A 19,067-nucleotide genomic window follows, 5' to 3' on the forward strand; every position below is an offset into this window, starting at 1 on the left:
TATTTCTGGGGTCATATGAAATCGCTAGTTTATGACACCCCTGTTGACAATGCTGAGCAGCTGGTTGCAAGAATCGCAGTAGCTGCCGAAGAAATTCGAAATTCACCTGGAGTATTCCAGAATGTTCGGATGTCCATGCGTCGGAGATGTGAGGCGTGCATTGTAGCCCGTGGAAGAAACTTCAAACACTTTAATCCATGTACCTTTTTGCTTCTTTTCATGTATTATTAAAACGATTTCTCACTTACGGTCTCTTTTCTTTATGGTGCTTCTGTGTACAACACTGCTTCAGGAAAGCATTTCCGACCCCACATTGCTATATGATTTCGAGTTGTCAGGATGTACCCTACCCCTCTTAGAAGTTCTGAAACGTTTAACTGAAACACCCTGTATACTAATCATGCTATCCACATTTTTTTATTTATTTATTTTCCTTGTAATTCCCAATTCAGATTGCTTAATTTTTAAAGTTACCAAAAAGCGAATTACCACTGTATCTTGTAGCTGCTGATAATCATCATCCCTTTGATCAACTTTTTTTAATTTCATTCAGCAAATTTCTGTAGAAACTTATTCCAACTCTGCCACTCACCTCACATCTGTGTGTAACATCAGATCTGGTTCACTTTCATTGAGTTGCATAAATGCAATTCTGCTTTTTGATTCTACTGTTTTTTTTGCAGTGCAACGAAACAACAATCAATGTGACTTACTAAACTAAAGATAATACACTGGTGTGCAAAACTTAAGGACCAACACTATTTCTAAAGGTTACGACCACAATCTTTACTTAAGTCTACTCTACTGATGGGAGTAGATTCAGGCTCAGTAGCTAATCTGGCGAGAGGTTGGCACACAGTAGCACCCTGCAAACATCACTTAAAGGGATCAATATGGTGGTCTAGGTGTACTTGTCTGGGGAGGTGTTATCTTGGATGTACACAACTCCAGATCTGGCAGAGAGCTTTTCTGCTCTCTGCCAGATCTGGAGTTTTCTGCCTCTAGAGCAGAAACCCATTTTGATCCATATGTGTAACCAGTGCATGCTATCTGTTCAGAGGTGCCATTGGCCCAGAGTTTGTTTATGTAACACCACATCCCTTGTTTGGAAAGTGAGGACATTTATGGATTGGCCTGCCCATTTACTCTATCTAATTCCTATGGGACACTCTGGGGAGACTACTAGCTGCACATCCACACCAGAAAATCTTCACCAGATGAAGACTGCACTGACAGAGGAATGGACAATGTTATCACAACTTAACATTGTTCTAAGTATGGACATGTGCAAAGCCTGCATAGACATTAGGGGTGGCCATAACTCCTGCTGAGGACCACCTCTTCCTTTTGTTCCATCTTTGGCAGTGACTTATTTCCTTTGTGTTGGTGTTTCCTTCATTTCAGTACCTGATGAGGTTCCTTTGGTATGCTTTCCCATATCTAGGCCACTCCTATGATAAGCTACAGGTGAAAATGCTGGTCCTTATGTTTTGAACACCAGCGTGGGTACACTAATCTCCTAATGACTACTTAATAATGGCATTTCATGTTGTTTATTTACGACTTGCAAAACATCTGTTTATACCTATTCTAGTTATTACTTTAATCTTATTTCTGGTTGGAGTTTTTTTATTTATTTTTATTTGGAGTCTTGAAGTGTCCTGGTTAATTCAATCCCAGTAAATTGAGTTTGCTGTATATTTAAAATTTGATCAACATATATTAAAGCAGTGATCTACTTATTTGCCATCCCCATTCTAGTCTACACAATGGAATGTACTGTACTCACCCAAGAGTGAAACAACTTTCACTTGGACATTGCTCAGTGGGGCAAAGTTCCAAGCATGTACAGTAAATGCTAAACTTTAATGTTAAGCATTTACTGTACTAGTAAACAACTGTGTTATTTGTGTTAAACTCTTTGGTCCAAAAAGGCCTGTCTGCAAGTAGTCTCCAGTTTTTTTAGAAAGTCTGAACCTGCATAAACTAACTAGCAAAAATACTGTAAGATAGCCAAGTTGATGGATGGTTAAAATTGAGAAATAAGTACATGGGGTTTAAAAAAAAAATCTATGGACCTCAGACTGGGCTTGCATAGCTTATCTTTCTTTCATCTCTAAAATGAGTTCCTCAAAAATAAGACTTGAGTTTCTGAACAAATAGTCATTTGGAGCCTGATCTGCATTGTTGTGGGGTGATTGTGAAGCAAAAACCAGTGACTCAATGAGGCAAGGATAATTAACTAATAATTTTCCTTTTGCATCCCAGAAAATTGAGGCCACTTTTCTAGCTGTGATGTGGTCCAGTTTGGTTTTTTAGGGTTGAAGATTCCTTGTGCTTCCACTGCATGATCCTGATTTGGGATCATAAGTTTAGACAAGTTTCATCACCAGTTACCAAATAATCATTCTGAATTGACATGAATAGAAAGGTACCTGAGAAACAATCTTGCACATACTTTAAACATTCCCAAATGCTCATGTATTGTTAATTCCCTTGATAGGAAATGGACTTTGAAGTCCACTTAATTATACAAAAAAAAAAATCTTAACAATTTTAAACTATCAATAACATCTTATAAAATTTAATACATTTTATATACTGTGTACCCTCAGAACTTTGCATGCTACTCTTAGTCAGTATACAGGTAACTCCTGTTACTGCTCAGTAACACTGACACTATTCTGCTGGCCTCAGCCTTTTCTATGTGAAGAGCTGTGCATTTAATGTTCATACCACTCCTAGCTGCAATACACTGCTACCCCTCTTGATTTCTGGCTTTGGAGAAGTGGTGCTACAGGTAGAATCCCAGGAATCTTGCATTTTGTTTATCACATGGAACTGATTTCCAGTGTCGGTGGCATTTAGTTTGTATATAACTCTGCTTTGAAAATATAGATCAGTCTGTAAAGCTAACTATTGCATTTCTGCACTCTACTTGGTGTGTGTGTGTGTGTGTGTGTGTGTGTGTGTGTGTGTGTGTGTGTGTGTGTGTGTGTGTGTGTGTGTGTGTGTGTGTGTGTGTGTGTTCTCATTCAACTGTTCACCTGCTTTCCTTCCTGGTAAATCAGTCCTTATTGGTAAACAAATTTAATAACCAAGTATTATACATGTCAATGTATATGACAAACCAGAATGGTATTACTATTAATGCTAATTTTAGCATGCATAGAAATTGAAGGTGCCAAAAGAACAAGTGTAGCACATAAAGTGGTACACATGTTAAATTATATAGAATCCACTGATTTGCAAAGAATTCAAGATCACTTACATCTGTTACCAGAATTGACGCATGGAAAATTAGCTTTAAGATGATCCCTTTTTGAAAGTACTAAAATGAGTTTACTGGTGTACTTTGGTAGTCATTTGCCCTGACTAGTAATGGAATTAATTTTAATGACCTTTTATAGTAGATGTCCTTGTTACTTGCATCACCAACCCCCTTGTTTTGGGATTATGCACTATTTTCATTACCTTTTTTGTTTTTCTTCCATAGATGCCAAGAGACTCATTGGTCGACGTTTTGATGATCCTTCTGTACAATCTGATATGAAGCATTGGCCATTTGCTGTAATTAGTGATGGAGGAAAACCTAAGATTCAAGTAGATTACAAAGGTGAAACAAAATCATTTTATCCTGAAGAAATATCTTCAATGGTACTAACCAAAATGAAAGAGATTGCAGAAGCATATCTAGGAAAAACAGTTACAAATGCTGTTGTAACTGTACCAGCCTACTTCAATGATTCTCAGAGGCAAGCAACTAAAGATTCTGGTACTATTGCTGGGTTAAATGTGCTGCGTATTATTAATGAACCAACAGCAGCTGCAATTGCATATGGTCTTGATAAAAAGGTAAGTGTTAAATTATAGACAGCTAAAAATTTAGTTCTTACAAATATTCTTTGGCAGATGGTTTCCATGCTAATTACCAGTCAGCATAAGCTGATTGGTAATTAGCATGGAACGAACAGAGTACTAGTGTTGGTGCCATTTCAGTGCTGTTTATTTTCATTTTGAGCTGATAGTAAGTAGTCTTCCTGCATCTGAAACTAAACAATATGAAACAAAGAAAAAATATACCATGGGAAATTTGGTTCACTAAAGCAATTGACTAACTCTGTCACTGTCTTCTAATCCAACACTTCAGATAAGTTTTTAAAGAAAAAAAAAAAAATAGAAATACTCTAACAAAAACATTTTGTCTCGAATACTACCATAAATAAAAGGAAAATAAGCCTTTCAAATTATTCTGGATAACTGACTTCCAGGTACCCAGTGTTTTATTGGAATTAGATTGATTCCTATTTAGTAGGAATTTTTACTAGCAGATGGGTGTGAAGACAATAGGTGCTTTGCAGCTAAAAAGTAGCATCTGCAAATGCTATTAAATGTTTTGTTAATGCTTTGCTTTTTTCTTTACTATTAGGAATATACATCATAATTTTAACCTTTTTTTTTTAAATCTGAGAAATCTAATTGATTCATTTAAATTAAACATTGTTGTTTAAATGTACTTTCCACCTGATTTTATAGGGAACTGGAGAAAGAAATGTTCTTATTTTTGATCTTGGTGGTGGTACTTTTGACGTTTCTATCCTTACAATAGAAGATGGTATATTTGAAGTTAAATCCACTGCTGGTGACACCCATCTAGGAGGAGAGGACTTTGACAACCGTATGGTTAACCATTTTGTACAGGAATTTAAAAGAAAACACAAGAAAGATCTAACAACAAACAAAAGAGCTCTTAGGAGATTGAGAACTGCATGTGAAAGAGCTAAGAGGACATTATCATCAAGCACACAGGCCAGGTTTGTATATTATACTTTAATCCTTTTAACTTAAATGTGACAAATAAACATTTCTAGGAGTAATGTCACTTTATGTAATGGTACATGTTCAGTTGTACATCAACATTTTCTTCCCTTGGTATTGCTGTTTTCAGTAACTTGTATTAACCTGAAATATGGTTTGATCATTCTGCCAATACTAAGCTTGCAGTTTTTTTGCTTCATAGATTTGGGTTCAAATGGAACTGCTCTGATATCAGATGTGGGGCTCTCCTCCATCTGAGGTTGCATTGGTGCCATTCTTAGAAAAAGCTTGCATTTTTTTGGCCTGTAAAAATGCTTACTGGATATGAGCTGGTATAAGAAGTAATTGTACCCCCCTCTGTCTTTAAATCACTAATCAACTCACCCAGTGTGAGTTGGGATTTATGGGGGGGGGATGAGTATTCTGTTTGGTCCAGTCTGGTTTTGACTTTAAATTAAAATCAATATAGAAAAAAAAAGGGAAAAGAATAACCATGCTTAAGAGGCAAAGCAACATTCAACTTGTTGAATCTTAGTATCATTTCACTATAAATACTTGGAAGATTGTGTCCATTTGCAACACAATACTATCTAAATGAAACTTGGGTGTGCCTGTTTGAGGGGAAAAAATAACATTTTTTAAAGGAAGTTTCTAGTCATCTACTGGATTTGAACCTGGGCCTTTTCTGCATGGTATGGGGAGGATTTGACTATACTGCTACTACTACCTGTGCAGACTATTTTGATCTAATAAAATAGAACTGGGCAATAAGCAGGAGTGCATTATGGCAGAATGTAACATTGGATCATCATGTTTGTTTTTTATGTGCAGTCAATAAAATTCTTAATCTTTCTTATTTAGCCTCATTATTTCTATATTAAAAATGAAACTTTCTAGATGACAAAATTGAAATAATGCCATCTTGAATCCTCAAAGGTTGGTATTCTGAAAGTCTACTGTACTATGGAATAGATCCATATTACTAATAAATATGGTCTTTTTTTTTTTTTTTCCCTTCTTTTTGGTGTACATTGTTTAATCTGTGTTATACCTGATTTGAATTTAGGTTTTCTACAGGTCTCATTTAACTTCATAAATTATCTAATGTTCTCTTTTCGGATTAAGTGACAAGTCTTGCTTGTTTGGAATGGTCCATGTTTTGATTCTCATGGAAGACTAGAACTTCTAAACCCATCTACAGTTGAATGGTGTACTTATCTGACTTCAGGTGGAAAAATAGGGTTTTCTGTTAGTCCAAATCATCTCCCTGCACAACATATAGATCTGCTGGTAAACTGGTTTCTACAATTAAAAGTGAGTTATGGTTAAGAACAGGGGTGGGCAACAGCTGGCCCGCGATGATGTTGAATCCGGCCCCCTCGGTAAATGCATAAATATAGAAAATCCATACCTGACTACACTCGCTGTAAATATTCGGTTCAATCGGGAATCGCGGCCAGTACAACAGTAACCAAGTGATTCTATCTACGCAGCGTCAAAGAGTTATTTCCTAATTATTATTGTAGCATTGATCGAACGAAGTTCCTTTGGGTTTGACTTTTTATTGAAAAAAATATTGGTGCGAGATATTTTATGTTTTATGCCTTTTCTAATTATTACAATTTTTAATTTAATATAATTTATAGCCCATAAAATGAGCCAATTAAAAAAGAAATTGATGCCGAATGCTGCATTTTCAATGATAATTGGACATTCAGATATTTTTTTTAAAAATACATTAATAATTTGGTAATTCAAGTAATATAAATTTTTTTTTTTTTAGGTTCTGATTTTTTTCTATTAAATCGTTCAATCTATTCCGGCCCGCATCATGATACGAAAATTTCATTCGGCCCGCTGACAAAAAAAAGTTGCCCACCCCTGGTTAAGAAGTTAGAACTTAGGAGGCAATTCAGAAAAAAAAGAATGCAGGTGCATTATCATGCATTAACATACCTTTCCCAGTCTATTTTGGCACCTCCGGGGGGAGGAGCAGCAGCGCGTAGCACATGCTTCTGGATTCGACCGGGGTTAGAGCCTGTGACCACCAAATACAGAAGATGCAGAAAGGTCAGGGAATGACCACCATATATCCCCAGAGCAATATGGCCTTAGTTGCTAATGTTCCTAAAGACCAATTAACAAAAACAAAACCAGCCTATTTTTAATACCAGTACGTAACTATGAGGAAGTTGGAATTAATGCTGCCTTGCAGGTTCAGCACTTTTGAAGGTAATCTGTTATTATTACTCCATGCTAATCCGGAAAAAAAACTGACAGCATTACTTTGTGCCAGCACTTAGTTACACCTTTGCTTTTTTGGGGCAGTAATTCATGCTTCCATTGTTTTGCCATTTGTTTAGTAAAGTTTGTGGTTATGGTACCTATAGATTAATGTATAGTCACACTTAGTTAAAAGTGACTAGTGCATTTTGATAACTTAAATTGTAGTGTGATTAATTCACATGTATAGGTTTTTGCAAGATGAATATTCTATGCCTAAATAGGTTGAGCTATTACATTATAATAGAACCTTACCTGAATACACTAGTATTTCCTTTTTAGTAAAAACTGTCTACAATCAAACTAGGTGTACTTTGGAGTACAATCAATTCATTTCAAATATCAGCTTTTTATGATTTTGATAATTTAATATTCTTTTAATGAAATTTTTCATTAAGTTTTCATAGCCTGGATGTTTAATTCCTTGTAAATCAGTGTGAGGCAAATCTTCCTTTCTCCATTTTCAAAAATATCTAAGAGGTAAACAAACTGATTAAACAATAGTTTAGTAATTATACTCTAATATTTTGGAACAAGGGAAAATATCCCATTTGGTTCCCATTAATGGAGAAAACAAAGTCCTCAATTGGGAAAGACTTCAGATATGAGCTGTCTTGCAGAAATACTATTTCAGAGCAATGTGTCCAGATCTGGATATAGCTTAATGGTACTATGGAGAAATTAATTTAATTAAAACTTGTGGCTTTTGACACTTTACTGCAAGATTTTGAGTGCTTGTGAAATTAAGTGTTTAATAGTTTAACTTTGGGTGATATATAAGGAATCTACTACAATCTTAATATTTTGTTTTTTACAGTATTGAAATTGACTCCTTATTTGAAGGAGTAGATTTCTACTCAACAATAACAAGAGCTCGGTTTGAAGAGCTTAATGCAGATTTATTCAGGAGTACCTTAGAGCCTGTAGAGAAAGCTTTACGGGATGCAAAATTAGATAAAAGTCAAGTTCATGACATTGTTCTGGTTGGTGGATCCACAAGAATTCCCAAAATTCAAAAGCTTCTTCAAGATTTCTTTAATGGAAAAGATCTTAACAAGAGCATCAATCCTGATGAGGCAGTTGCTTATGGTGCTGCGGTACAAGTAAGTTTACCATTAATATATTGAATGTAGATTATAAAAAATATTACATACAGCCCTTGCTCTTCTAGCAAAGTGCATCTTTGTTTTGTTCTTACATAGCAGTCCTTTAAAATAAATCATGGTGTTGCATGTTACTCTTGATTAGTGTTTTTATTTGGAAATAGCATTCCACTAGGACTTAAAAATGAAGTGTTTCCAGACTAATAAGTATCCAGCCAATTTTCTGCCTTGCTGATATTACACCACCAGATAAGCCTGAAACTGGCTTTTTAACAGTCATCTGTTCTGTTCGGATATACAGTCATCAGTAACTGTACCGAATCTAGTAAAGATGTAATGTTCTTCCAAACCAATTATTGATAACAAAAAAAAAGCAATATTTTGTTCTCTCCTCTTCAAACTAGTCAAATCAGATACTGATCATGGAAATCTTGCCTGGCAGATAGCCAGCCAGTCAATTTTTTTTTTTTTTTTTTTTTTTTTCCCTTTTCAATTCATCCAAAAGATATTTTGGGGGTTTGCTCAGTATTGCATTGTCATGCTGAAACTGCCTTTTATCCTACATCCATAATCTAGGACAAGTAAAATAAAAATATCACATGGCATTTGATGTGCCACAAATTACTAGCAGTGGTCCAAACAGGCAGTGCAAGTACTTTTTGCTAAACATTCATGGTATCTGACAAACTTGAAGAATATACAGGCAGTTTTCAGGTTTAAGTGATGAAGAATAAACATTCTTTAACATTTGTGTTGTAAATATTTATCTATTATAATTTGCTTGATTTTACAGGCTGTTTTTCATTTCTTTTGATAAATCATTGTTTAAACAAACTAATTAGCTGACTAATTTCACTGTTGAGAGTGTAACCCCTATTTTTAACCTTATGTCTATGGGAAATAAATTGCCGCTTTACGAGCACGCACTAGGAACGAATTCGAGAACTACCTGTATACCAACTTATTCAGAGTGCCATATGGTCAATTTTGGACTTTAGACAAGTATTTCCTGGCTGTAAATCAGTGTTCATTGATTTATTTCTAGCATGAATGCAGTTTGATTTTTATCCCTGTTCTTGATATGTGGATGATCCACTTTTGCTGGATATCAGCAATGTGCAGCTACTCTTGGAACACTCCTTTTAAATTTGAATAAGATTATGCTTGCAAGCAAGAGGTAGTACTGAACTGGAATTGTGTTGTGACCTTAAAATAACATTATAAATACATTTGCAATGATAAGACAGCTATATTCATTTGGGCATCTTGTCAAGAACTTGAATTTATTTATGCTCTTTTTCACATGTCAGTTATGACAATTTGGCCTTTTCATCAAATGTGACATGGAGGCACTGTACATACCTACTACACATTTCAGTGTGTAGGTTAACCCATTCTGTCTACATAGTAGAATGGATGATCTAGTCTAAGCTTGTTGCATTCAGAGTGTAAAGTCTTGTAAAATAGCCAACTATGTCTTTGTCAACTGCCATGAAAAATGGTGTACAATATCAAGCAATGTGTGCAAATTTTTTTAAAAATTGACAAATGTATAAAAAGTTCAGGCTTGTAGATTTATATCCTACATTCCAGTTTTTCTGATGGCATGATGCCTTTTTGGATGGATGTAAAGCTGTAGAAGATGAGACAGGCAGGGAGAACTGTCTCAGCAACAGCAGAGGGGGAAAGGGAAAAGGCTCTGGTTGTGTCCAAACACTTGAATATAAGTACATGACATTAAGAGCATTTGGGCAAGTGGGAAAAAAAAGAATGCACTTCTGAATTTGTCTTTTATGGTGTCTAGAAAGTCCAGTCAAAACTGGTTTTCTGTTTTCAGATGTATAAAATTATCAAGTGCCTATTGATAATCTGCTTGTTATTGTCTGGCTGGGTAGACAAAGTAGAAAAATAATTAAAAAAGTGGTCAATTTAAAGGTGATGAACTGTACAGACTACAATAAGCAAAAAAGCCTAGTAAACATTGGGTCCTTAAGTGAATAGTTGGAGATATTGCACATTTCTAGTTGGGATCTACCACTGACAAAGAGAACTGTACAGTTGGATCCACCACTGACTTGTTTGTTTAGGTTAGGTTATGCCCATTCTCTTCCCTTTCCCCTCTCTCAGTGCTCTAAGAAGTAGCAGGCATACTAGTACTTTTCAAAAGATAGTCAACATGGAAAGGGGCTACAGCAAAGTATGTGGACATACACTTCATGTATGGTAAAGCCAACAACAGTGCACTTGAGGCTGTGCATTTGTACCAAGAAGCATTTCCCAGCCAAAGGCAGCTCAACAGGTGCACATTCACCAGGGTACATAAATGTTTAGAGAATGTGAGTGCTTTGCACATTGAGTAAGAGCAGGTAGACCCAGAAGCATAACACCTGATGTTGAGGAAAGGGTGTTAGAAAGAATAGAACAAAATCCAGGAATTTAACAAGGAGGGTTGCTCTGCAAGAACATGTAGTAGTGAGTCAGCAGCATGTGGCAAATTTTACATTGCAAATTACTGTACCCCTACCATATCCAGCATGTGCAAGGTCTTAGTAATACAGACTATCCTCCCCAGACTGAACTTCATCCAGTGGATGCAAGAACAGTGTCCTGACTCCAATTTTTAAACATTTTGTCCACTGATGAAGCTCTGTTTATTTGGGGTGATATTTTTAATTTTCATAACTGTCACATTTGGTCCAACAAATCCTAATGCAATTCTCAAGCCACGACATTAGCAACATTCCTTGTTGAATGTCTGGGCAGGTCTACCAGGAGACCATCCAATTGGACCATACTTTCTGCCAAACAGGCTAACAGGAGAGCTGTACCTTCAGTTCCTGCAGAATGTTCTTCCAGACCTTGATGATAATATTCCACTTCAGCAACATCAGAACATGTAGTTTATGCATGGTGTACCATCACATTTTCTCAAGTTGTGACTCATTATCTAACTAGAAGGTATTGTCAACAGTGAATAGGTAGAGGTGGACATGTAATGTGGCCTCCCAGATCACCAGACTTAAATCCTACAGATTTTTGTATCTGGGGTCTTGTAAAAAGCTTGGTGTACACTTGTGACATTAACACAGTTGAGGAATTGCAGCATTGGGTTGTGGAGCCTTTCAGCAAATCAGGAATGCCTGAGAGGATTTGCAACTCAATGCAGAGAAGACTACAGTGCTGTGTATAGATGCAAGGACAGCATTTTAACACCTTTTTTATAACATCTAAAATCCTGTGGCATTCAAACCAAGGATTAAAAATTTATGTTTAATAAAACCACCCTTGGCAAAGGATTCACAGCTTTTTGCTAAACTACTGCTCCCATAGTCAGTGGCAGATCTTAACAGAATGTATTATCTCAAACCATTCATTTAGGGCCTGGTACTTTTTGCTTATTTTAGTTTGTACTTTTCACCTTTAAATTATTGACCATTTTTGGAAACCCCCCCCCCCTGTATGTGTGCCAAATTATAGAGGACCCTATTTTCAGTTAAATTTTGTTTATTATAACTTCCTTGGTTACAGACGGACATTGGGAAACCTGGTTACTTGATAATCAAGGGCGAGCAAGTGATTTAATAACCTGGCCCCATTTTCTATAACTTTTGGGGCATGAAGATTAAATTATGCTTGTCACAATATTAATGATCCCTAAAATTAGACTTGATTTGTTTGGAGACCATTTTCTTTAAAAAGAATGCTTATGGTCCTGAGAGGTGGTGGACTTGTCAGTCATAACTGGCCAATGGGGTATGAATTTAGGTTTGTGGATGAAGAATGAGCCTTATTGCCATAACATTAGCAAGCATCACAGGTGGTTTTTCTTTTTTTTTTTGGGCAATTTTTTGCTGATTAAATTGCCATTAAAACCAAAACAACAACCAAATGGATGTTTTTAACATGTTCAACAGCCTGTCAGTGATTTGTGTGCTAATACAATTTAGTGTTACAAACTGAATTACACTAGCAAACATTTTTTATTTTTATTTCTCCACATTGAAAATAAGTGATTCTGGAGGAAATAACTTGCTGATTCTGAAAATCGCCATAAAAGCCTCGTGTCTACAACAAAAGATTACCAGCATTTAAAGTTAAAACAAAGGGATATATACATGTAATAAAAGTGTAAAAAATGTTCTCTAACTAATTTAACTTCAAAAAAAAAAATACATAAATCATTGCAAAATAGTTACTTGAATAATATATAATTGGCATACCTGTAATTGTCTTTAATGTTGGGTGGGTATGAATTTGAATGAATATGAATTTTCAATGACATTCAACAGCCCATGTTTTTGTAGCACTTGAGTAAACTAGACACCAACATTTCATAGTTTCTTCTTTCCTATTACCCAAAAAACCATGTCTATTGCCTTAAATGATCACCAAGCTGTCAATTCAACCTCCTTTAACTGGGTTTCAAATGCATAGTCTTTCAGGAGTTTCCTAATTTGGGGTCCTAGGAACATTCCTTAAGTTCAGCATATGTTAAATTAGGAAACCCACTTCTCAAGTATGCTGATCTTGTTGCCTTTATCTAGTCCAGGTGGACCCCCACAGAATGATTTGGCCAGCCCAAACCTTGATGAGGTCAGAATAGATAACTAAAATTAAGAGAATTAGCTTATCTGTTAAGAGAAATCAGTATGTTATATATTACTGGCTAGGTTATGCCAAATTGCCATATCTTGGTACTGAATATAACATGTGAAATCTTGGTAAATTTTTGAAATCTGTAAAAATTGGTTCAAAACAGCATTAAGTTCTTGGAGACAAAAATAGTGTTGGCTAACATTTTTAAATTTAATGCAATTATGAAAAATTTTGAAATTTATGGATTTAGTTGGTATTTGGCTGTTTGACATTGAATTCCAAAGACAATATTTGCTTAAAGCAGAGTTGGCTCTAAACAGGATACATCATAGATGTAAGTTACCAAATGAATTTTTGGAAGTATTAAGTTAAATATCTACCGACATGGTATTTGCAGGACAACTTCAGATACCAAACTGAAGGTTTTGTAAGAAAGTTACCAGTACTTCTCTATCATTGAAGATACTGTTATTGGTAAGTTGGGTCTTTCTAAGCTTTGGAAATGCTGTCTTGTATAAATAGCAGTGCAATTGGTATAAACAACTGTCAATATTTCTGAACAAAATATTAAGAAAGATACTATTTTGTAATAGTATCTTTCAAGTAAAGCAATTGCTGCAGTCTAACACATAGCAACTATTCTCTTGTTAGAATAGTGTCAAGTGGACAATCCAAAATATAAAGAAACCAAGGTAACCTAATGTTTGAAAGCATTGCCTTTGGCTGTATTTTAATGTAAGATATGTTTCTAGTAAAGCTAATTTCTATTACAGTAATTCTCTTAGAAACTTCAAGGCCAAAAAACCTTCCTGCTTGTGGTTACTCCAACTTTAAAAATAGTTGGCAGCCATGATAATCTTATCCCTTTCACACTGTCACAGTAATATAGTATCCTTAGCAAGAACATAAGGAATAAATAATTTAATCATGCAATTCCCAATAATCTGAAATTTTAAAAGGACTTATTGTACATACCTGCCAACTTTTATTTGCCTGCCTGTTAGGCTTGACAGTTAAAACTGACAATTGGGGGAGGGATGGAATTTTAAAAACCATGAAGTATGGATTGTTGGATTTTATCCACCTGTCTGTTACAGGTCATGGTTTTTAAAATGACTAATGCCATCCTGTGGTGTTCTGACAAATCTATCTTATTTTTATAATGTAGTTTTTTTGTTTTTTTTTTTTTAAATTTGGCAGGTTTGCCTGCCTATCAAATTTTTACTCTTAATTCTTGTTTTTCAGGCTGCAATTTTAAATGGTGACAAGTCAGAACAGGTTCAGGACTTGCTGCTGCTGGATGTAACTCCATTATCTCTTGGGATTGAAACTGCTGGTGGTGTGATGACTATTCTGATCAAACGTAATACCACAATTCCCACCAGACAGACACAGACATTTACTACTTATTCAGATAATCAGCCTGGAGTTTTGATCCAAGTATATGAAGGTGAACGTGCAATGACCAAAGATAACAACCTTCTGGGGAAATTTGAGCTAACTGGTATCCCTCCTGCTCCTAGAGGAGTTCCTCAGATTGAGGTAACCTTTGACATTGATGCCAATGGTATACTTAATGTTTCAGCTGTTGATAAAAGTACAGGGAAAGAAAATAAGATTACCATCACAAATGATAAAGGAAGATTATCAAAGGAAGAAATTGAAAGAATGGTTAAAGATGCAGAAAAATATAAAGATGAAGATGACAAACAAAAAAATAGAATTTCTTCTAAAAATGCCTTGGAGAGCTATGCCTTCAACATGAAGTCAACAATTGAAGATGAGAAACTCAAGGATAAGATATCAGAAGAAGATCGCAAGAAAGCCTTGGATAAAATCTCTGAAGCTCTGAAGTGGCTGGATAGTAATCAGGTAATTTTTCATTAATTAAAATTAACAATTTTTAAATTAAATTTAAATTCAACTTTCTTGCAGTAATTCTCTTAGAATTTCAGTTTTCCAGAAGTTATGTAATATCCTATATTCATTATGATGCCATTAAACTGCCACTTTGTGTGATCAACAAATAGAGCTAGCTTGATGCATTTCACAACTGTATACAATCTCATGAAAGTAATTCTTTGGTATTGCATCACTTGTTTGCTTGACCTTATTGAACCAAATTCAAAAATCATCAGAAGCATTTTTGGAGTTTTATAATGGCCAAATTCAGCCACTAGTAAAGGTTGTGTGGTATCTGGGGTGATTTTTGCAAATTCAAGGAAAATGGTTCTTAAGGTTTGCAGACAAGGTGTTTTTTTTTTTTTTTTATCCAAGCAGATTAAAAATCCCTCTATGCATGTATGTCAACCATCAGTTGACATACATACATGCATAGAGGGATTTTTTTTCTTCTTCTAAAGCCCTGTTCTTGAAGGGAGAAGAGTATTGCTGTTTTCCCAAGTTGAATGGCATTACAGCAGCTTTTCACAATTGCCTTGGTATTTTAGCAACTGTTACTCTGTTCTTATCAGAGTAACAGTTGCTAAAATACAAAGGCAATTGTGAAAAGCTGCTATATACAGTGAATACTTAAATCATGTGGTAATTTATTCTTTTAAATTTTCTAAGAATACTTAATATGTACATTAGCATTTGGGTGGATTGTTCTAGTCACAATGCACACTAATTTCTGGGATGCTTCTTGCTATGCTAATGCACTCAAAAGAATGATTACATGATTAAATCATCCATGTTCATTATAAATCTTGACATTGTTCTTGTTTATACAATGTCCTTTGTAGACTTTCACAGTTTTGCTGTGTAATATAATTTCTACAAAACTCCTGCAAGGTGAAAAGTATCAGTTATGCATCTTTTTCCTTTTTAAGATCAGATTTGTCAAGAATACTCAGTTAGCCTATGGATCTAGCTACAATCATGCTAGATTACTTAATTTTTGTTCTGTTAATGATGGGCTCAATGATACTTGCCTGTCAGAATGAATGTCACTAAGTAACTTCATAACTGTATATGAGATACAGTATTAAAGATTTCCTTGCAATATTTTTGCTTATGGCAAAGAAATTTAAAGTTCCAATAGAGATGTGATTTTGTATAGAAATCTTTTCTCAAAGATGTGAAAAATAACTCTGGATTGAGTTTCAGAGGGATTGAACTTTCTTTGCCCCATTGGAGAAAAATTGGAATTAACTGGACAATCAGTTAAGGAATTGGTGAACATCTGAAAGCTGTGAGGCTGTTTGGAAGGCAAAGTTTCTTAAACATGAATATAGTGTGCTATCATCCTATGGGTAGGATTTCCTATCAGTGGGTTATTAATAGACAGGAGGAAGAGTAGGAGAAAAACCTAAGTTTTATGGAACACCAGCATTAGTTGAAGTTAGAACAGTGTTCACAGAGCAGTTGCCAAAACAGTTTATCCATGAGATGAGTGATTGCCTTGAGACCTTTATGCCAAAAGAAGTTTCAGATATGAGTGACAAACCAGTATTGCTACTGGAATCTATGTTTGATAATTTTTGAGATGGAAGGTTTCAAGATATAAGATTTTGGCAGCTGGTGGTTTTCCCTCCTTTAGGAAGAGGTAAGTTCAAGAACATAGGTTGATAAAAATGGAGAAATATTGGGGCCTGCACCACCTTGGCATCAAGGTGGTTAAAATGTTTGGGAAAAGGTAATGGTGTGCAGTTAGAACTGCCTGACATTCTAGTTGGTAAATCAACTATCTGAGATCATAAGAACCTTGGCATTGACCAGCTCGTTTGTGAACATTTTTAAAATCACCAAGGAACCGATCTAACTCTGAGTGACTGGAGTTGAGAACAATAGAAATTCTATAAATGGGGTAGAGATTTTAATCCAGTGGAGATCACTGGTCATATGCACAAGTATTACCTTTCGAAGGAATTGTAGAGTAAATAATTGAAAACTGATGCAAGCAGTGGTTGAGACAACCAACAATTGGGATTCAGTCACAAGTAATTGTTCAGGATTTGCAGACAAGGTGGAATTTAAAATGAACTTTTTGGGAAATTCTTTTCAAAATAATTTGCCACTTAAGTAAAAGTGGAGGAGTAGGAAGTGAGTTCTTGGATTGGTGCAATAAAGAACCCTAAGTAAATGGGATTAAAAAATGGCTTTATAAAAGTTTCCAAAAAGAATCTGCAAAGGTGTTGATGAAAGATTCAGTTCGTTGGTTACATCCCATTCCCATCCTGAAATTCTCTTTCCTTTTGGGGTAAGTTTCACCCTGGAAATTTCCTTCAATAATGCAACATTTCTCTTGTTTAAGTAAATTCCTTGAGTTATATATATACCCTGTTGAAAAACATGTTCACCATTATCTAGACTCTTCTGTGTTTAAAAAAAACTTTTTGGCCATTGTTGATTTGATTTAAGTCCACATCATGCTCTGGTACTTCTGGGTTGTGCTGAAACATCTCCACTGGTAATATAGTTAAAATTAAGATTGTCTGGATGAAATCTTCACAAGATGATACTTTGTTGCTTCTGTGAGGCTGTGTCAAACTTTGCACAGACCTTCAGTTTTCCACAACCATCATGCAGAATTTCACATCCAACTCTGGCGGTTGTTTTGAGGGTCAAACAACCTCTTGCCACAATTTCCTAAACTTTTATAACTACTCATTTCAAGAAGTTGAGACAACCACTTCTTGGGTCATCAGACATCCTCACTTCCATCTTTTAAAGTGCTTATACCAAACATGCCAGTATTACTAAATGTTTCGTCACCATAAAGTTTTTAATATTTTGTTTCTTCTGTGGATCTCCCCAGTTTAAAGCAAAGCTTGTTTGTTTATTATTCCATTGGAAACATTGTGACACAGAATGTGAATGCTGCTATCTAAGCTGATTGTTACTTGCAACCTGTCATCCTATTGGACATTCTCTGCCACCAGCTATTGGAGACATTGAACCACATTTTCAGTCATCAAACAACTGCAACAAATTTTCTACCCCTGTATTAATTTTTGGTAGTGCATATGCACAGAATATACACTGTCCTCTTGGCAGTGCTTCCTACATATTCCCATTTGCCCTGTACTAACAGAGTGCAGGCAGGGATTAAATACTGGTTTTATTATGTTTCGTAGAGTTGTCCATAGGTTCTGTCTGTTTTGATTGCCTAGCAGCCAGCCTGTGAAGGCATTTTGAAAGCTGTACCTTCAAATGCAAGGAATACATGGATCTTTACCATGTCTGGCATGGCATCAGTCTCTGGGCATGATGAAAAAGTAGGGGGTTGCCAGCACAAAGCACTGGAGACATGTTTTAAAACTATCACCTCCCTAGTATTGTCTGCTAATATGGGAACAGCATTTTGTCTGATTTAGATGCCAAACCTTTACACCAGTTTATGTTGGTTCACACTTATATTGTTGCCTGTAGCATTTCAAGTGTTCTTGACCCAGTGTTACTGTTGTATCATAGAGGTGCAAGGACAACCAATTTGCTGAACTTGAGTCTGCATTTTGAAAGTTTGTCTACAACTGTAAAATAGTTAGTGGTTCATGGTGAACACTTCTAAATAGTTTTTAACCAAGACTATTTTAGTGATATATAACTCTAGCATAAAGCTGTTTTGTTCATACATCTATGTATATATATGTTGTCCTGTTCTGTGATAAACAGTGGCAAGACTGGGTGGTGTTTTCTTATATTGACAATTTTTCCCCCCTGTTTTTTTAAACAGCTAGCAGAAAAGGATGAATATGAACATAAGCAAAAGGAACTAGAAGGAATATGCAGTCCAATTGTTACGAAGCTGTATCAATCTGGAAACATGCCCGGAGGAATGCCTGGTGGATTTCCTGGTGGTGCTCCAGGTGCTGCACCTGGTGGTGGTGGTAGTGCAGGTCCAACAATTGAAGAAGTTGATTAAATCATTCCTTATGAACTTTATTACCATCAAATGTTATGATTTTTTGACTGTGATCTTTACAATGTGTTCTGTTCGTTCATTTAAATGTGTTTATGCCTTTATTTGAATATTTATTAAACTAGTTTCAAGCATGTTTGTTTTAATTTCTTTTGTTTCTTACATGCCACAGCATCTTCAAAATATTACCAACTTTGATTTTTTTTTTTTTTCTCTCGTGCATAAATAACCACTGAAAACATACGGTAGGGCTATAGCCTCATCCTACATGAAAATTTCACTTAACAAAAAAGTTAAGTGCATTACATCATGCTTTTTCATAACTGAAGTACCAAATTGGTAAAATGGCATAGTTTTTATCTCATTGTGAATAGCTTCAAGAGTCGCCTGATATTGCACTACCT

The 19,067-nt window shown here is 35.5% G+C and overlaps 1 protein-coding gene across 2 annotated transcripts in view; it reads left to right on the forward strand.

Annotated features, from left to right (window-relative positions):
- The window catches only part of LOC150075265 (heat shock 70 kDa protein cognate 4), a 39,588-nt gene extending 20,789 nt beyond the window's left edge, over positions 1-18,799 (forward strand). For both annotated transcript variants that reach the window (XM_090388805.1, XM_090388806.1), the window contains exons 3-7: positions 3,497-3,855; positions 4,537-4,814; positions 7,919-8,204; positions 14,046-14,672; positions 18,478-18,799. In XM_090388805.1, coding sequence (XP_090244931.1) covers positions 3,497-3,855; positions 4,537-4,814; positions 7,919-8,204; positions 14,046-14,672; positions 18,478-18,666 — 1,739 coding nt within the window. In that variant the 3' untranslated portion in view covers positions 18,667-18,799. The remainder of the gene's footprint in view (positions 1-3,496; positions 3,856-4,536; positions 4,815-7,918; positions 8,205-14,045; positions 14,673-18,477) is intronic.
- Positions 18,800-19,067: the final 268 nt, after the last annotated feature.

This window comes from Mastigoproctus giganteus, chromosome 14 (genome assembly GCF_048544385.1).
Source record: "Mastigoproctus giganteus isolate SK-2022 chromosome 14, ASM4854438v1, whole genome shotgun sequence".
Taxonomy (NCBI): domain Eukaryota; kingdom Metazoa; phylum Arthropoda; class Arachnida; order Uropygi; family Thelyphonidae; genus Mastigoproctus; species Mastigoproctus giganteus.